We start from the raw sequence: 19,359 nt of genomic DNA on the forward strand, positions 1-19,359 counted from the left end.
GTTTCAGCTTTGTCTCAGTCCAATGTAAGGGTATTTATGCACATGACCCTGAGTCAATATGTTACTAGATCCTCATTATTGCTTTGTTGTAACATCCTCTCTGGTTCCATGTGCAAGCTTTTGACTTGTTCATCTTTGACCAAGATCATTCCCGACAGCTCAATGCCAATAATAGGGTTCTTCCCCATTCTTTTCCTGGCGTCTTGCCTTAGTTTCCTACCTGATTTTTTAGAAACTATAACTCCATCTGTTAACTCAAATTCCATTTTGCAGCCTTAGCCCCATTAGGGGAGGAAATTCTCATTCCCTTCTTCTGCGCCTTCCTTAGGCTGAATTCTTGCTTTGCTTGACTCTCTCTCAGTGGCCGGAGGCTCTCTACACCTCATTTGCATCAAGACTTTTTCTAGTTATACCTACCTAGAGTCTTCCTGGCCTTTCACAATCAAAGCCCCATGCAGATGATCTCACAGTCCCATGTATTTGTGAGCCCTGCCCTGACATCACAACATTTTTCATTCTTGAGGAAAGTCTAGGAAATAAAGGGCATCAACATAGCAGGAAATTGCCTGGAAATTTGAGAGTCCTCCAATAAGCTTTCTAGTTTTTCCTTGCTCTGCAACCCACAGAGCTTAGTCTGTCTTTTCTTAATTATCCCAAATGGAGGTTTCATTTAGGACATTTGGTCATTTACTCCTGATTTTCTTCAAAATGGGCCTAGTGACTCTATAATTATGACAATTTTAGGCCTTTAGGTAAAAAATTCCTAAAGAGTCTCTTTATCTATTAATTGGCAAATAAACAGAACTCTAGGGAAGAACTATTCCTTTTGGGCATGAAAAGTTGTATAGAGGGTGACCATGGAATGAGAACTAGCGAAAGATTCAGAAGTGGTGTGTTCTAGTCCAGACTCTGCCACTTACTACCTGGTGATCTGGGGAAAGCCACTTACCTTCTCTGTGTGTCAGTTTCCTTGCTTGTTTAAAGATAAGTAATTTTTAACTTGGTTACCACAAGGTTGTGAGGATTTCCTAAAAATGGATGTGAGTCATTGTCCAAATGGGAGGTCCTAGCATTAAGATCCCTTCTGTTTACTGTTGATAAAAACAGCACCTTGTTTACTAGAGTGTTTAATGCCATCTACACACATTTGTCATGGGATTCTTTGACAACTGTGAGTCAGGGATTTGCTCAAGGCCATGCAGCTCCAGAGTGAATCAAGAACTCAGGTCTCTCGACCCCGAGAGTCAGGTGATCTGTTACATGCCCATTGTAGAAACACCATGTCTGACAGGACTCCCAGGATTAAGGAGGACAGAGGTGCTTTTGTTCATGCTCTCTGCTCACATCTTACCCACTGAAGTCCCATCCTACCATGTCTGGGCTGATAACCCATTGATCATTCCAGGGCAGATGACACCAGGGCATTTCATTTCTGACCAGAAAATTTCTGTCAGTGTTAGGAGCCTTCTGAAAGATGATGTGCCTCTGTTGGGAGACTGACTTGACTACTTTTTTCCTTTTTGGTGCCATGTTATTTGGTCTGAAGGAAGAGAGAAGAGTGGCCAGTTATTAGAATGGCAGTGAGGTAACTGGCATACTCTGCTGGTTTGTTGCTGTCATTCCCTTTAGGAATGGCAGTGGTGCAAACCAAAACCCTCTGACCTCAGGATAGGGCTCCTTGAATTCTTATTCTCACCTTCCTCTCCAAGAACTAATAACCCCTGAAGCTATGTACTGCTTTTCTGTACAAAGAATTCCAAAGTTCTTGTCTTCCAGGCACCAGAACAGGCAAGTGATACTGGGGCAGCTCTAAACTCCTGTTGGCCTTGTAGAAGGTCTGAGAGGGTGGGATGGCTGGTGAGGAAACAAAGCCTTCCAGTCACAGAGCCTGCTATCAATAACCTTGACTTTCTTCCTCTTCTTTTTTTTTTTTTTTGTGAATTTTAGTACAAAGTTTTTTTTTTTTTAATTTTTTATTTTAATGTTTTTTTATTATATTATGTTAGTCACCATACAGTACATTCCCGGTTTCCGATATAAAGTTCGGTGATTCATTAGTTGCGTATAACACCCAGTGCACCATGCAATACCTGCCCTCCTTACTACCCATCACCAGTCTATCCCATTCCCCCACCCCCCTCCCCTCTGAGGCCCTCAGTTTGTTTCTCATAGTCCATAGTCTCTCATGCTTCATTCCCCCTTCTGATTACCCCCCCTTTCTTTATCCCTTTCTTCCCCTACCGATCTTCCTAGTTCTTATGTTCCATAGATGAGAGAAATCATATGATAATTGTCTTTCTCTGCTTGACTTATTTCACTTAGCATTATCTCCTCTAGTGCCGCCCATGTTGCAGCAAATGTTGAGAATTTGTTCTTTCTGATAGCTGAGTAATATTCCATTATATATATGGACCACAACTTCTTAATCCAGTCATCTGTTGAAGGGCATCTTGGTTCCTTCCACGATTTGGCTATTGTGGACAATGCTGCTATGAACATTGGGGTGCATATGGCCCTTCTCTTCACTATGTCTGTATCTTTGGGGTAAATACCCAGTAGTGCAATGGCTGGGTCATAGGGTAGCTCAATTTTTAACTTTTTAAGGGACCTCCACACTGTTTTCCAGAGTGGCTGTACCAACTTGCATTCCCACCAACAATGTAGGAGGGATCCCCTTTCTCCACATCCTCTCCAACAATTGTTGTTTCTTGCCTTGTCTATTTTTGCCATTCTAACTGGCGTAAGGTGGTATCTTAGTGTGGTTTTGATTTGAATTTCCCTGATGGCTAATGATTTTGAACATTTTTTCATGTGTCTGTTAGCCATTTGTATGTCTTCATTGGAAAAGTGTCTGTTCATATCTTCTGCCCATTTTTTGATTTGTTTATTTGTTTCTCGTGTATTGAGTTTGAGAAGTTCTTTGTAGATCTTGGATACCAGTCTTTAACCTTGACTTTCAAGCAGCTCTTTGGCTCAGTTGTGTTTTCCATGACCCCCTGGGGATTTTCTCAGAGCCCTAACTTAGCATTAATTCCACTTTGGTGCTTGTACAGAAGTAAGTTAGGCTGAATCAGATTTTGACAGCCTCAAGTCCTTTATGCTTTTATTGCCAATATCTTGCCAAGTAAAACAATTCTTCTTTCCATTTTACGTACCTTACCTTGAAAGCCTGGAGTATTAGGGAGGCTGGGAATAAAAGATATCTGGGACACTCTTCCCCCAGCAATAATGTTCTCCTGGAAGGTGGGTCAGGGGATCCAACTTCCTAAAAGTGCCTGTCTTAGTTGGAGGCATGCAAGAATACCCACAGAGAAACCCTTCCCTAACTATCTTGACTATAGGACTCTCTGGAAGAAGAAAGCTCAACTTCTTGGTTTCCATATGCTAAGGAGTGTCAGGATGTAGAGCTGGGTCTCTGGGAAGTTTCTCCCCCATCTCCCTTTGTAAACTTGGACAAAGCAGCCCTGAACTGAAGAAGAGGACTTCTGACTCGTGCCTACCCTGAGACAGGACACAGCTGCACTGTGGAGAGTGCATGTCTTGATGGGGTAAGTTGCTGGATGAAGCTAAAGGCAAATATAGAGGAAAAACGGCATCAGAACTCAGGGCACAGGCATTCACTGGAGGGCCTCCAGCCCAGGAAGGCCATTCCAGAATAGCTTCTAGGGAAATACCTTCAGGGAAGGAGTTGGGAAATGGAAGATGAAGCAGTGATGCTCAGGGGACCTTAAGGAGACTTGGTTTGAATGCCGCAATATCTTTGGTCTTAGGAGACATTTTGTCTGGATGCAAAGGTCATGATGCCAATCCCATGGACCCAGGGAAGTAACATAAGGAGATTAAGCCAGATGAACATGCGAATCACAAAACCTTAGGGCTGTTTGTACCCTATGGATCATGGACAATATTCCGTAGTGCCCCCTCCCCCCCATTAAGCAATGAGGGGACATATGTAAATGGACAGAACATGCAAACTGGCATTTATGCCCAGAAGCAGCAGAGAGAAACAATATCTCCAACCTGGAAATAGAAGTGAACAACTGGTATAGAAAAAAAAAAAAAAAGGCTTGTCAGGAGAGACCATGTGGAAACCAAGGCAACTTTGATACTTGGAAGTGGGATTAACTCCTTGAGGCTGAAGATGGAAGAGAAAAAGGATATAACATGGCTCAAATATGGGAGGCTAGGACAAGAGTGTTTATTACAGGGGTAAGAAGATCAGTAGCAGGCACTTCCAGGAAGCAGGAGGTATGGGATCGAGGTCCTGTTCAAGCCAGCAGGTGTTCTCAGAAGGAGGGAAAAATAACAGTTGGGACGTTATGATTGTGTCTTCATAAAGATCATATACCACACACAGAGGAGCCAGCAGAGATACAGAGAATTTTAAGGCACTTGCCTTCAAGGGGCTATAAAAGAATTAGGAAGATACAATTATTCAGATGAGAGCTGTGCACAGAGCTTCAGAAAGGCAGTCAGGAGATCTGCTTCTCATCCTATCTCTGCCACTCACGTGCTCTGTGGTTTGGAGCAAATCACTTCACATTTTAGAGACCTCAGTCTCCTTGTGGTCAATAAGGAGATTGGCCAAACTGGATTAGAGTCACCATCTAAGTAGTTAGATCAGCGGGATTCCAACTCCAACTCACAGTTTTGGACTGGACTTGTTACTACTTCCCGCTGTTGAGGCCGAAACCACTCAATACCTCTGAGTAAGGTGAATCTTAAGACGGCATGGTCTCCTGGAGAAGGAGAGGGAGTATTAAAATCCTTTATAACACCCAACAAAATAAATCTTTATATGTAAGCAAGGAGGTTCTTGACAACATTCTTTGGTGTCTAGGATGCTAATGATAGTCATTATCTAAATTCAAACCTCTGTATTTGAGATCAGGGGTCTGAGGTGGAAAGAGGAGAAGCAAGATGCTCAAGGTCCCTCAGCTCATTTACACAGTGATTCTTCAGGCCAAGGACCCAAGTGCCCCGACCCCTTAATTTAGGGCATCCTGTTACCCTCTTCCAATTTCAGACACCAGAAAAGATTTGGGGATTTCCTTCCCTGGAGCTCAGCAATAGGAAATGAGCTGAAGGTGGAAGTTTTTGATTGCCACTAAGGGGCATGTTCTTGCTCCTCTGAGTATCATTTGCCCACCCTGCCTGCTCATGGTCCTTTCCTTTCCCTCTTACCATCCCCCACCCCCATCCCTCCACACTCATTCCAAATAAGCCCTTGCACCCACATACTGAAAAGACTGCTGATTTCTGTCTACTGATGTGACATTTTACAAGGCAGAGTCAAGGATAATGAGAACATTCATTGACTATTGGGGCCGCTGCAGCCAGGGAGGTAGAGGTAATTTATTTCCTACTTAGGTGAGGAGTCTCTCAGAGGGGCAGGAACTTGGTTCTATGACCAGCCAGAGCTGCTTCTCCCACTGTTCATGCAAGCTAGGCAAGGATTAAGTTTCAAAGTCCTCATTTGTACTCCCCAAAGGGGTGGGATGCTTGTTTGTGAGGAGGCTGGAAGGGGGGCAGGGTTAAGTATCTGGGAAAATGGACATGAGAACTGTGTAGGTTTGAGCTAAAACCATGGAATGCTCGCTCAGCTCTCTCACAGGACAGTTTGGTGCTGTCTTTAAGACTCCTGTCCTATTTCCATATTTTGTTCTGATGCTGGTACTGTTTTCAGACTGACAGACCTGTTCTCTTTGGTTCTCAGAACCTTCCACTACAAAGACATCCATCCTTTCCAGGCACTGCTCTGTGCATGCTCCTTCCTCTTTTTAAAATTTCCTTTTGCTTAAGTATTGATCTCAGTGCAGATATTAAGAAAGGGACTGAGTTTAACTGCTCTGCTAGGAAAACATATGGCTGTGTGCTCAAACACATCTATTTGCTTATTTATAAATATGTTAATAATACACAACATATGACTAACATATTAAGAATATATTAATAATAAATATGTAAATCTCTCATAATCACACCATGCAGGATAATCCTATTAACACTTTATTTCTGAATTTCTCCCATGCTCTCATAAAAATTATATATATGCATAAAGATATATATATTTACCACATTAAAATCATACCCTACATCTACTTTTTAATTTTCTCACTTAACACTATAAAACAGATGCTTTTCAAATGGTAAGGTTTCTGGAGAGAGCTGGAGCAGGGGACTTCTTAAATAGCAGTAAAGCAGTGAAGTCACCACCTCCATTTACCTACCACGTGGACCATGACCTATACCCTGAGGCTATTGGGAGGTACTGCTGGGGAGTGTGGTACATGTGTTGGGTACCCTTTAGCTGGCACTGATATCAACAGATAAAACACATTTTAATGCTTCTCTGAGAGCCAAGTTAATGAGATGCCCACCCGTCCAGGAAATACCTTCTGTGAAGTCTTAAGTTGGTCCTTTGGACCCTTGCTTTCCCTTCATGAGTCTCATTTGCTAGAGAATGGGGCTATAGGTCATGGTAGAGCTTACCTCCACTCCAAGGAGGATACTTGTGCATTGGCTTAGGAGAAGGTTTTTTATCCTTATATGTTTTCCCCCTGTACTGGAAGTAAGAGCGGATTGCCTTCCAGGAACAAAACCTGTGAGAAGATTGGCTTCTGGTCACATAGAGAAAGCTACAAGCTGAGGAGGCTAGAACACTGAGCACAGGGCAACTGGGTCAGGACCACTCGTCACAGAGAGTGGAGTGTCCAACAGAGAAGAGGAAAGACTTGGCCTGGGAGTGCTGCCTGTCAGACGCCCTCTTTGTGTCCTGTCCAGGCCTAGCTCCAGTGAGGACCTGATATGGACAGTATGTTGGGACTGCCTTCTGGAACTAATGAATGGAGTCTGTAAAGAATCTGCTATATCCAGGTCTGGGGAGGAGTCAGTCCCTCTGATGCTTGCTTGAGCATCAGACTATGAGCTCCCCACTTAACCCCACCTGGTGCAGCCAGAGCATCTGACTGGTTTCCTCTCAGGTCCCAATCCCTGGCTTCATCCTGTCCCTTACCAAAGGTCATAACCCTGTCATCACATTCCCAGCAGCCCTTTCCCTGGAGTAAACCCCTGCTTCTCACATGACTCACTGCAACCTGAGAACTGTTGCTCCCTGGAATCCCTCACAACACTCTTCATCTCTTCCTCCCTGGCCCCTAACACCTTGCTGTCCCTCAACCTACCCTTGCATTGGACCCCTTGGAGGTTGGTCTTGGATAAGATTGGATTTATTTTCTATCCTGCCTTTGCTCTGATGGTCTTAACTGGTGCCCTCTTTCGCTTCCCAGGGGGCATTCTATCTGATCACGGTTGGTTTCTCTCATTCCACTTGCTATAATGGGTCTACCTCCCATCATGGAGCTCCCAGTGTGCCACGATGCATTCTTTATGGTGCTTAAGAAAATAAGAGACCTCGTTTCTAATCCTGGTTTTACCTCTTCCAAGTGATCCTAGGCGTCTCTTTGCCCTTTTGAACTTCAATTTACTCATCTATAAAATAGGGATAATAACACTTTGCTCCACCCACCTCATAGGGCTGTTGAGAGGTTCACCGGGATAACATATGTAGACACAGTTTGTGCAATATAAAATTCTTTATATAGGAAAGCAAGTGAAGAACCAGCTGCATAAAAATTAGGGATTCAAAGCCTCCTTGAAGCACTCCTATACTTCCTAAATAGGTATGAGGCAGTGCTGAGCACTGACTCAAGCCAGGAGCAGCATGCATTTTCCCAGGGGTTTCTGATCCTCCAGAAATTTTCAGGACAAATTTCTATTTAATCCTGTTTAGCAGAACTAGAATCAAGTCTAGGCTTGGTGCTAGATAATAATTGGTGTTCAAAAGATAAACTGGTTATCTTAAACTTCGATTTTTAATACTTTCAATCATGTATTAAATAATTTATTATCATACAGTTTTTTTTTAAATTGAACTGAGTTATATTAATTTTTTTCTTCCAAATTTTTAATTTAAATTCTAATTAGTTAACATATAGCGTAATATTGGTTTCAGGAGTAGAATTTAGTGATTTGTCACTTACCCATAATACCCAGTGCTCATCATAACAAGTGCTCTCCTTAATACCCATCACCTATTTAACCCATGCCCCACCCACTTCCATCAATGCTCAGTTTGTTCTCTATCATTAAGAGTCTATTATGGTTTGCTTCCCTCTCTCTCCTTCTCTCTTTTTTTAACCCCTCCCCACACATTCATGTTTTATTTCCTAAATTCCACATATGAGTGAAATCACATGGTATTCGTCTTTCTCTGACTCATTTTGCTTAGCATAATACCCTCTAGCTCCATCCACATTGTTGCAAATGACAAGATTTCATTTTTTTGATGGCTTAGTAACGTTCCATTGCATATATATATCACATCTTCTTTATCCATTCATTAATTGATGGACACCTGGACTCTTTCCATAGTTTGGCAGTTGTCGATAATGCTTCTATAAACATCAGGGTGCATGTATCCCTTTTTATCTGTATTTTTGTATCCTTTCGGTATATACGTAGTAGTGCAATTGCTGAATTGTAGGGTAGTTCTATTTATCATAGAGATTTTAAAATAAAGGTTGGAGATTGGTAAGCAACATTTACATTTCTCTTCTAATAAAGTAACATTTATGCATGTGTGTGTGGGGGGGGGTCCCCTAAGAGCTGGAATCACATAATAATCTAAATATCCTAATGAGCTCTGCCTTGGAACATTTCGGCCAGTTGTCCTCTGGTCACTGTCATATAGGGCACTGTTATTCACTATGTAGAAGGTATAGGCTAGCACTACAGCACACTACAAGAGTAAATAACCAGCTGGGAGAACCTGGGCCAGTGTCTCTGCCCAAACCTTGACAGACTAGGTTAGAAACCAGTGGGCCACAGGTTGCATTTTTCCTGCAGATATTTTATTTGTTTCATTTTTGCTCTTTGGCCTTCATAATTTCCTCACCATGTTTTAGTTCTGAGTTAGTTGCCACATTTGCCACTTTAACATTGGGAGATATGACATAAAAACCTAAATTTCTGGGGCACCTTGGTGGCTCAGTTGGTTGAGTGACTGACTTTTGGTTTTGGCTCAGGTCATGATCTCATGGGTCATGAGATGGATCCCTGCGTCTGGCTCCGTGCCCAGCAGGGAGTCTGCTTGAAGATTTTCTCCCTCTCTGCTTCCCTACACTCACTGTCTTTCTCTCTCTCTCTCGCAAATAAGGAAGTCTTTAACAACAACAACAACAACAACAACAACAACAACCTCTTAAATTTCTAAGCTCTTCCCGGAAATGGAAATATCTACCAACTGTGCCTCTAATGGTAATTATGGGATTTGGACATAACAGAGTAAAACTCTTCTGTCTTACTGTCTCAGTGAAGCTCCCTAAGCACAAGCACAGTTGTGTTAACCTTGACAGAATTTCTTCCCAGGTAGCTATGGTCCATACTCACTCTTAGGTGAGGAACCTATGCCTAAGAAAACTAACATCCTTTTCCCAAGCAAGCACAGGGGAAGTGGGAGCCAGGCACTCTGATCCCCAGTCTTACTTGGCCTTCATCCTCTGATTCAGTTTCAGTGTGAGAGTGTGAGGGATGGAGTGTATCAAGTAGGTTAAAAATACACCTTTGTAGTTCCCAAGAGACTGGAAACTGTGAGCAGAGGGCTAGAGGAAGACAGAAAACTCTCTAGAAAGTCAAATGTGTTTTCCTGCCCTCATGGTCCTTGGGCAAGGGGAAATAGTTACCTTTTCCAGAAGTACATAATGACAGGGAAGAGAGACATGATAGTCCCGTGGAAGATGGTCCGATCTAGGTGGCCCTCTGCAATGGCAGCAAGAATGGCATCCTTCTGAGATTCAGAGATGTTCACCTACCCATAGAGTGGGAGCCTGTTACTGGCAGAGGCTCCAGGGAAAGCAGAAAACCTCTCTTGACCCCAGGACCTGTAAGACCACCCCCTCCCCAGAAGACAGCCACTTTTCATGCAACTGCTTAGGTAAAGAACATCTGGTTGACCCAAGACTTAGGAGGTGCCTATCAGCTTTCAGAGTTCTGGTGGAAGAAATGCTTCTTGGCAAAAGCCCAGAGAGGCGTGGGAATCCCCTTTACCCTCAGCCTTGGAGGGATTTCAGAATGCAGGTAGAGCTTTAGGATGATGTTAATTTTGGACCTCAGTAGGACCACATCATTCTCGTTGTATGCCCGGTTGGCTTGCAGCACGCGAGCTGAACTCACCAAATCATTAAATCTAAAAAGAAGCAGTAAGTAGGAAATCAGCAGGGAGAAGACAAAAGCAGCAACTATATAGGGCAGCCAGCCCAGACCCATTTCTGGCCTAAAAAAGAAAGGGCCAATCCTGGGCCAGGTTGCAACTTAATTCATTCAATCATAATGCCTCCAGAAGCAAATAAAAATTTGTGCTCACCTACCACATGTCAGGTAACATGCTAAGTGCTTCTTCAAGTGTATTTCTTTACCATAAACTCCCTTATGTATCCCATTCTGCCTCCGTCCTGACCTCTGTACCAGTTTTGCCTCTGAAGACTTTAAAGGCTAACAGTTATCTTGCTCTTTCTTTCCCCTCCTGTGCTGATGCTCTCACAATCAGCACCACTCTTTGAAGCCACACATTACTTTTATTAATTTTTTTATTATAGGAAAATATATGCAACATAAAATTTACCAGTTTAACCATTTTTAAATGTAGTCAGTGGCATTAAGTACATTGACTTTATTGTGCAACCATCAACACAATCCATCCCCAGAAATTTTTTCATCTTCCCCAGCTGAAAGTCTATGCCATTAAACAATAAGTCTCCATTCTCCCCATACCCCAGCCTCTGGCAACTACTTTCTGTCTTCTAGCAACATATTCTTTTACTAACCATCAAATACCTGTCAGTTATACCTTATCTTGATTTGAATACACAGTTTATTTCTCTCAGGCCTCTTTAAATCTTAGCCATTTAAACTTTTCCTAAGAGTAGAATTCCAAGATTTTCCCATTATAAGCTTATTTTGCATATCCATTTATTATTCAATCAGTGGACATTTAACTGCCAGGTGCAGTTCCAAGAGCAGGGATTCAGCAGTGAACATGGTAAACAAAGTCCTGCTTTTCTTTTTAGTTGTCTAAAAGCACTTTCTGCACCTATCATCCTATTTCTTAACTCTCATTTGTGTTTTGCCTACCATCCAGATTAGTTTGCAGGATCTTAGAGAATAGAGAGCCTGTCTTAGTTGTCTTTTGTATCTCCAGTGCCAAATCCAGTGCCCAAGCAACCTAGTGCATAAGCATTTATGGAACTGAGCTAAATGCCTCACTGGGGTGCAGTGGAAGATCTCTTAACCAAATTCCCCTAACCAGTGTGATGAATGATCAGGTGCTTTGTACTTCTGAAAACACGTTGACTGATGCCAACGACATGCTCACTATATACACCGGTTGTACCTTCTGTAATATACTTTTACATTTTCCCAGTGAGTTGAGGCAGATATATACTGAGAATTATTCATGTTTCTTCTCAAATATTTTTACCTGTTGTACTTGCTACTATAATTTCTAATTTATGAAAGTTGATAAAATATGAACATCATAGGAAAAGGTATTTGTTGTTTCTGTGAAAATAAATTTGAATGTGTTGGAATGTTCCAGTAAAGGCAAGTTTCTTTTCAAAAAGTTGCTATTGAGTTAGGTGTGACAAAGCAATTTAAAACTTTGAAAAAACAAGTATAAAAATCCAGAAGGATTAAATTGCCTTTAAATTCTCACTCCACTTTAAAGAGAGAAAAATTAGAATTAGCAGATAGCATTTTGGATATAGTTTATGCAAGAAAGATATGTGGATCTCCAATTAGAGGAATGGCTTTGACGTTACATCAAAAGTTTGACAGGTGAGTGAAAGTACATTAGTATGATTTAACATAATAATATCTGTTTAAGTATGGATGTTCCTCACAAAATTAAAAATAGATTTACCATATGATCCAGTAATCCCACTACTGGGTATTACTCAAAGAACACAAAAGCACTAATTCAAAGAAATATATATACCCCTAAGTTTATTGCAGCATTATTTATAATGGCCAAATTATGGAAGCAGTCCATGTGTCCACTGAAAGATTGATGGATAAAGAAAATGTGCCATATTTATACAATAGAATATTACTCTGCCATAAAAAAGAAAGAAATCTTGCCATTTTCAACAACATGGATGGAGATAGAGGGTATAATGCTAAGGGAAATGTCAGTCAGAGAAAGACAAATACCATATGATTTCACTCATATTTGGAATTTAAGAAACAAAACAAAGAAAAAAAGAAACAAATCAAGAAACAGACTCTTAACTATAGAGAACAAACTGATGGTTACCAAAGGGGAGGTAGGTGGGGGGATAGGTGAAATAGGTCGTAAGAATATACTTATCATGATGAATATTGAATCATGTATAGAATTATTTAATCAATATATTCTACATGAAACTAATATAACACCGTATATCAACTATACTGGAATTAAAAGTTTTAAAAAGCTAATCAACCAGAAGCAAGCGAAATCAATAATAATAATGATACACAATGAGTCAAGTAATATAGAGGACTGAGTAACCTGTATGTATGTATAGGAGACTTCCAACTTATATCAATTTAAATATCATTTATGCATCTCCATCTTTATTTTTAAAGTAGTTTAGAACTTTCAACAGTTCTCAAAAAAAAAAAAAAAAAAGCCCACCACATTCTAAAACATAGACTTATAACCCATTCTACTTTAGTACATAAGGTATCATGTAGTACATCATTTCTATGGGGGAAATGTATTCCAAATTTCAAATCAGTATTCCAGGAACATGCCCTTCCTGATAATGGCAAAGATGTCCCCATTGATGAGGACAGAGAAAGAAGTAGAGACTCTTATTTCTCTTACAGTCACTTGTTTCTTTTTTTTTTTTTTTAAAGATTTTATTTATTTATGTGACAGAGAGACAGCCAGCGAGAGAGGGAACACAGCAGGGGAGTGGGAGAGGAAGAAGCAGGCTCCCAGCGGAGGAGCCCGATGTGGGACTCGATCCCGGAACGCCAGGATAACGCCCTGAGCCAAAGGCTAGACGCTTAACGACTGCACTACCCAGGCACCCCTACAGTCACTTGTTTCTATCTGCAAATGTTCAAGAACATTTTAAGTCCATTCTCTCTTTCAGAGGTGCTAGACTGTGCCTCATATCAGAATCACATGAGCAGCTTATGGAAATACCGGTCCCAGGCTCCACACTGGATCAGTGAAATTAAAATCTCTGGGACTTCGGCATTGGCAGTATTCACAAGCTCCCAGTGACCCTGATGTGCACCAGTGTTGAGAACCATTTACTAACTCCTCTACCCCAGTGCGACTGTTTTGCAAGTTCAGGCCCTGGGCTCACAAATTGGAGAGCTATACATATGAGACTTACTTGGTTAAGAATATTTCTAAGTAGAGAGGTGCTTGGGTGGCTCAGTCACTTAAGCGCCTAACTGTTGATTTCGGCTCAGGTCATGATCTCAGGGTTGTGAGACTGAGCCTTGCATCAGGCTCTGTGCTGGGCATGGAGCCAGCTCAGGCTTGTCTCTCTCCTTCTCTTTCTGCCCCTCCCTGCCCAAAGAAATTTTTCTAAGTAGAAACCGCACTAAACAACAGGTAAGAATAATCTGACCCAGACCAGAAGGATGTTTTGTTTTATATACTTCACCAACGTTGTAATGGAATGACCTCTAATTTTTTCCTACTACTTGCTTTTTTCATAAGATGCATGAATAAGGGGCGCCTGGGTGGCTTAGTCGTTAAGTGTCTGCCTTCAGCTCAGGGCATGATCCCAGAGTCCTGGGATCGAGCCCCGCATCAGGCTCCCCGCTCCACTGGGAAGCCTGCTTCTTTCTCTCCCACTCCCCCTGCTTGTGTTCCCTCTCTCCCTGGCTGTCTCTCTGTGTCAAATAAATAAATAAAACCTAAAAAAAAAAAGATGCATGAATAAAAGATGCATGAATAAAGACATTATATATATATCTGTTTAATGTCATGCGTACACACACAGATACACACAATTTTTATTATTATTATTCTTTGTTCTAACTAAGGAACTATTGGCCCTATGGTGCTCCATAAGAAAACTTCTATCATATTAACAAATAATAAGAAAAAAAGTGCTCCACTTCCTGGGTATAAGTATCATTTCAATATTTCAATCATTTCAATATTGGCAACTCCAGAATACTGAAGAGCTCCTAGGACCTAAGGGAAGAATGGCAGAAACTGATACAATGACAGACAGAATTCAGTGAGATTTTCAGTTGGAGATTCCTGCTTGGCAGGGCTGAAATCACTGTGCCACTTACGACCACTCCAGTCTTTGCTGGATGGTAATAACCAGGGAAAACCATGAGGAGAGATGGGAAACTTACTTCTCCATTTCAGAAAAAAAATATAAATCATTGACTGCAAAGTTGACAGTGATAATTCTGTGGCCAAATATACGGCGCCTAATAAGGGTTATATCACCATTCTCAAGGTCTGTACTCCGGGCATTTGCAGCATATGCAGTTGGGCGTCCTGATACATTTGGTGATGTGGAGAAATCTGAGAGAGAAAGAGGGAGGAATTAAAATCTAGTTTGATGAAGTCACTCTTTCTTGAAGCCTTCGACTTGGGTATAACTAAAATGAAGAAAGGAAACTGGGGACCCATCTTTGGGCCTATTGAAATAGTGATTTCCTACCCTTGGGCTCAGTGTTTTACTTTGACTTGAAGGACTTCTGAAAAAGCTATCTGCTCAGATGGTATTACCACACACACACCAAAAAAATATATATATATATAAAAAATAAAATAAAATAAAAATCAACTGAGTACTGAAAGGTGTTTTCCTGATGCGTGTCTCATAGAAATATAATTGCACTGTAGTTATGGTAATCCACAACATTTCTGCAGAAACTGAATTTGCAGATGTGACCTTCAAAATGGAGTCTGTGGTTCTGATGATGTTATTCTAGGGAATAATTATCAGGGAAGTAATTTAGAAGGAAACTGGGAAAGCAGCACAACAAAAAAGTCAAACATCAAGAGTAAAGAAGAGATTTACTGAAAGAGAGTGGAGCGCTAGAATAGAAAACAGAAATGAGTAAAGAAGAAGATATAAGATTTAAGAAGGTTTGCATTGTGTCTCAGAAAAACAAGGCACTTATTTTAGAAAGTTTCTTGACTAGGATATATACAAAGAAATCTATTCATAGGGATTTAGGGCTGAGAAGACAACAGTTTTGGGCTGTATCTGGCAAGTAGACCCTGGTTAATTGCCTGGCTGGGTTTAATGAAATTGTCTAATCCAGCTCTAGAATCTACTATTCTTCCTATAAAATTCATTATTCTGGATATCTCTTTGGGAATCATTGATCTGGGTGTGGTGTTTCCTATGGTATAAATGGTATTCCTTTTGGAGAAGTGTTACATATAAAATGGGAGGGTACTACAACATTGAATAAATAGCTAGCACCTCTTATGTCCCAGACCCTGTGCTAGGTCCTAGGGTTACAGGACCAAATAAAGCAAAGGCTACTTCTTCCTATCTTCCAATCTCTCTTTATCTCTTAGACTTGAGTTCGAAGGGGAAAAAAAGAGTTTGAATAGTAGGGGAAATTGGTATGATGGTCAGGGATTTTAGGAAAAGAGCGTGCTAAATCCACTCAAGAAATCTGGGAGCAGTGATATACTTGTAAACCAGCTCTGTTAGGGGAGGGGGAGAGCTGATTTGTGGTATTTGCTTATTTCTATAATAAATACTTCTACCATAGTTGATTTCAGCTATTGATGGTCCACAAGTTATCCTGAATATTTAACAGTTGACTCTCAGTTAGGTTAAGATTGTCTGGTTGTATTATTTTTTTAAAGCAAGACCCAACTCTATGCTAGCTACAAGAACACTTTAAATGTACGGCATAAATAGGTTATAAGTAAAGGAACTGAAAAAGATAATACATGCTAACACTAATAAAAAGAAAGCTGGAATGAACCATGAGAGACTGTGGACTCTGGGAAACAAACTGAGGGCTTCAGAGGGGAGGGGGGTAGGGGATTGGGATAGGCCGGTGATGGGTATTAAGGAGGGCACGTATTGCATGGTGCACTGGGTGTTATATGCAAGTAATGAATCATGGAACATTGCATCAAGAACTGGGGATGTACTGTATGGTGACTAATATAACAAAATAAATATTATTAAAAAGAAAAGAAAGGAAAACAAAAAAACAAATCCTGGCTTTGCCACTTAATTAATTGACACTGCGCAAAGCTACCTGAATCTTTCCCATTAGTTTCCTCATCTGTCAAACAGTATTAATAATAGAACCTACTTCACAGGGTTTGTAATGATGATAAAGTCAGCGATATATATGAAGTATTAAGAATGCTTGGCTTACAATAATCCCTCAAATAAATGTTGACTATTATTACTATTATGTGCTAACCATTTTCACATTAAAAATACTATAGCAGGATTTAAACTTGAAAAAAAAAAAAGAAAGCTGGAGTGACTGACTATCTTAATATCAGACAAAGTGGATTTCAGAGAAAAGAATATTACCAATGATAAAGTATTTTTTTGTAATGATAAATGGGTCAATTGATTGAAGGACATAACAATCCCAGAAAAGTCTAAATGATAGACAGAGTACAGATCCCTGGCAGATAGATCTCCCACTGAGTTACAGAATCACTCTTCTTGGGCTGTCTCATACAAAGTTAAGGATGTGGGAACTTGAAGTAGGGTGAAATTAGACTCTCTACAATTCTGGGGCATAAGATTTTGAACTAATTTTATTTAGAAGAAGAAACAAAAGAACTAGAACTATTCTAAAATCCTAAATGTTTGTGAAGCAGTTCCTAAAACATACATACAAAAACTTTTGCAAATTAGAAAATATAACAATATTAAAATTAAAATTCCAATAGAAAAATAGACAAAGGACATAAACAATTCAAAAAGGAATACAAATGACCAACAAATAAAGGTACTCAATTACTAAAGAAACATATATAAGAATGGCACATTAGTTTTCATTTACCAGATTGTCAGTTTTTAAAAAGTGCCTAATACCCCAGGTTGGTGACAATGTGGCACTTATTTATACACTGGTAAGAGTTTAATTAGTGTAATATTTTTAAAGGACTGAATTTTAACTATTTTTTTTTAAAGATTTTATTTATTTATTTGACAGAGACAGAGACAGCCAGCGAGAGAGGGAACACAAGCAGGGGGAGTGGGAGAGGAAGAAGCAGGCTCATAGCTGAGGAGTCCGACGTGGGGCTCGATCCCAGATCGCCGGGATCACGCCCTGAGCCGAAGGCAGACGTTTAACCGCTGTGCCACCCAGGCGCCCCTGAATTTTAACTATTTTTAACCATTTACCCATTTCTCCCATTGTAAGGAATTAATCTCATAGAAATACATGATTGCAAAATATGTATGTTTTGCAGCATTATTTGTTATACTGACAATTGAAACAACTCAAAAGTCATCAAGAGAGATGCAGTGATAGGCATTAAGGACGGCACTTGATGTTATGAGCACTGGGCGTTATATGCAATGGATGAATCACTAAACTCTTCCTCTGAAACTAATAATACACTATGTTAATTAATTAAATTTAAATTAAAAACTAAAAAAAAAGGAGAGAGATGAGATTTGTCATTATCAATTCGTACAGTACTATCTCAGTACTATCTCCAGTACTATCACTTTTGCTATCTCATTAATCTTAATTAATCATAATCATTAATCTCTGGTCCAAAAGGCCTGATTGCAGTTCTTGCAATGTGCCATGCTCTTTCTTACTTTAGGATTCTATGCAGACCTAGAAATTTCTCCCCACCTAGTTTGCTTGTCTAACTTGCTCATTCCTGAAGACAAATTATGTCATTTTCTAGAAGTCTTTCCTGATCCTCCTCCTTGACTAACTAGAGTCCCCCTACAATTATCATTGGGATTACTCACCACATAATATTAGCAATAACATTGGCTAACTCTTTCATAGTAATGGGTAAAGATAGTTTGTATGTATTAACTCATTTAATCCTCACAACAATCTAAGGGATAAGCACCATTATTGTGACCATTCTATAGATGAAGAAACTGTGGCACAAAATCACTTTCACAAGGTCCTTCAGTTAGAAAATGGCATATTCAAACCCAGGATATTTGACTCCAACATCTGTGGCTCTTATTTCTGTCTTGCCCTCAGAATGTAAGTGCCGTGAAGACATATCCTATACTGTGTGTTTACTACTATATCCCAGCACCTGGCAAAGTTCCCGCCACATAGTGGATTCTCAAAAAGTGTGTTGAATGAATGAATGAACTCATAAGCCTAGTAATTAAATACACCTATACTACGGACAACAGTTTTGTGAAATGTAAGATCTTGTTGCACTTCAGACTAGTCATTTCCCATTCTTGCTGGCTCTGTGAGCAGAAGCCACTGGACTCACATCCTCTCTAAGCAGGCCTGAGCTTGGACTAGAGTTTTTGCTAGACCCCAGGCTAACACAGGCATGACACAAAGCAACAGCTCTGCAGCTTCTTATCTGGGCTAACTTCTGTGTCTGAAATATCAACAGGAAAGACAGTAAATAGAACAGTGACTTACTTTCCTTGTTGTTTTGTACTTCTAGGTGAAGATATTCTTCAAATTCCTGGCGCTTACTGGGATCAGACACAAATCTGCGGTACTTGCAAAAGCTCTTAATAAAGCTAATCATTTTCATCCAGCCTCTCCTCTGGGGAAAGAGAGAGGGGTATGCCATATTCATTAGAATAGCTGCTGTTCACTGGAAGTCTTCTATGTACCAGAAATTGACATTCATTGTATTTAATCCTCACACACACCTCCTTTATAAGGAATAATATTTAGCTCCAATTTAAAGGTGAGGAAAAACAGAGAATTGTAAACCTTCTCCAAATTAAGTGGCTAGTGGGCAGAAGATTCTGGCTTTACCCAGGCGTGGGCCATTGGCAATGCTCCTACTACAGTCTTTCAGCAGTAAGATTGGAGATGCCATGATTAGAAGAGAGTGTGAGTGCTAAAAATAGGAAGAAAAGGGAGTCAGAGATAAGCATAACTCATAAGAAGGGAATAATGACTCAGGCTAATTTGAAATGTTGAAGAAATAAAGAAATGAGTAAAATAATTTCTAATCATTAAGAAGAGAAAATTATAATTACATACACATACACCCCCCCCACACATTGTTTAACTTCCTTATCTGTTTCTTAATACCAGTGACTATTCTGTAATTCTTTTACCTCTTGACAAATTGATAGTTGGAGTTAGAAAGAA

The 19,359-nt window shown here is 40.3% G+C and overlaps 1 protein-coding gene across 1 annotated transcript in view; it reads right to left on the reverse strand.

Moving 5' to 3' along the window:
* Window positions 1–1,960: 1,960 nt before the first annotated feature.
* RGSL1 (regulator of G protein signaling like 1) overlaps window positions 1,961–19,359 on the reverse strand; it is a gene marked incomplete at its 5' end in the record, with an annotated part of 127,417 nt that continues 110,018 nt past the window's right edge. The window contains 6 exons of the mRNA XM_026509180.4: window positions 1,961–4,739; window positions 6,493–6,602; window positions 9,744–9,868; window positions 10,108–10,246; window positions 14,434–14,608; window positions 18,670–18,799. Of these exons, the coding sequence (XP_026364965.4) occupies window positions 4,621–4,739; window positions 6,493–6,602; window positions 9,744–9,868; window positions 10,108–10,246; window positions 14,434–14,608; window positions 18,670–18,799 (798 nt within the window). The remainder of the gene's footprint in view (window positions 4,740–6,492; window positions 6,603–9,743; window positions 9,869–10,107; window positions 10,247–14,433; window positions 14,609–18,669; window positions 18,800–19,359) is intronic.

The sequence above is a fragment of the Ursus arctos genome, unplaced genomic scaffold, assembly GCF_023065955.2.
Source record: "Ursus arctos isolate Adak ecotype North America unplaced genomic scaffold, UrsArc2.0 scaffold_2, whole genome shotgun sequence".
Classification (NCBI taxonomy): Eukaryota; Metazoa; Chordata; class Mammalia; order Carnivora; family Ursidae; genus Ursus; species Ursus arctos.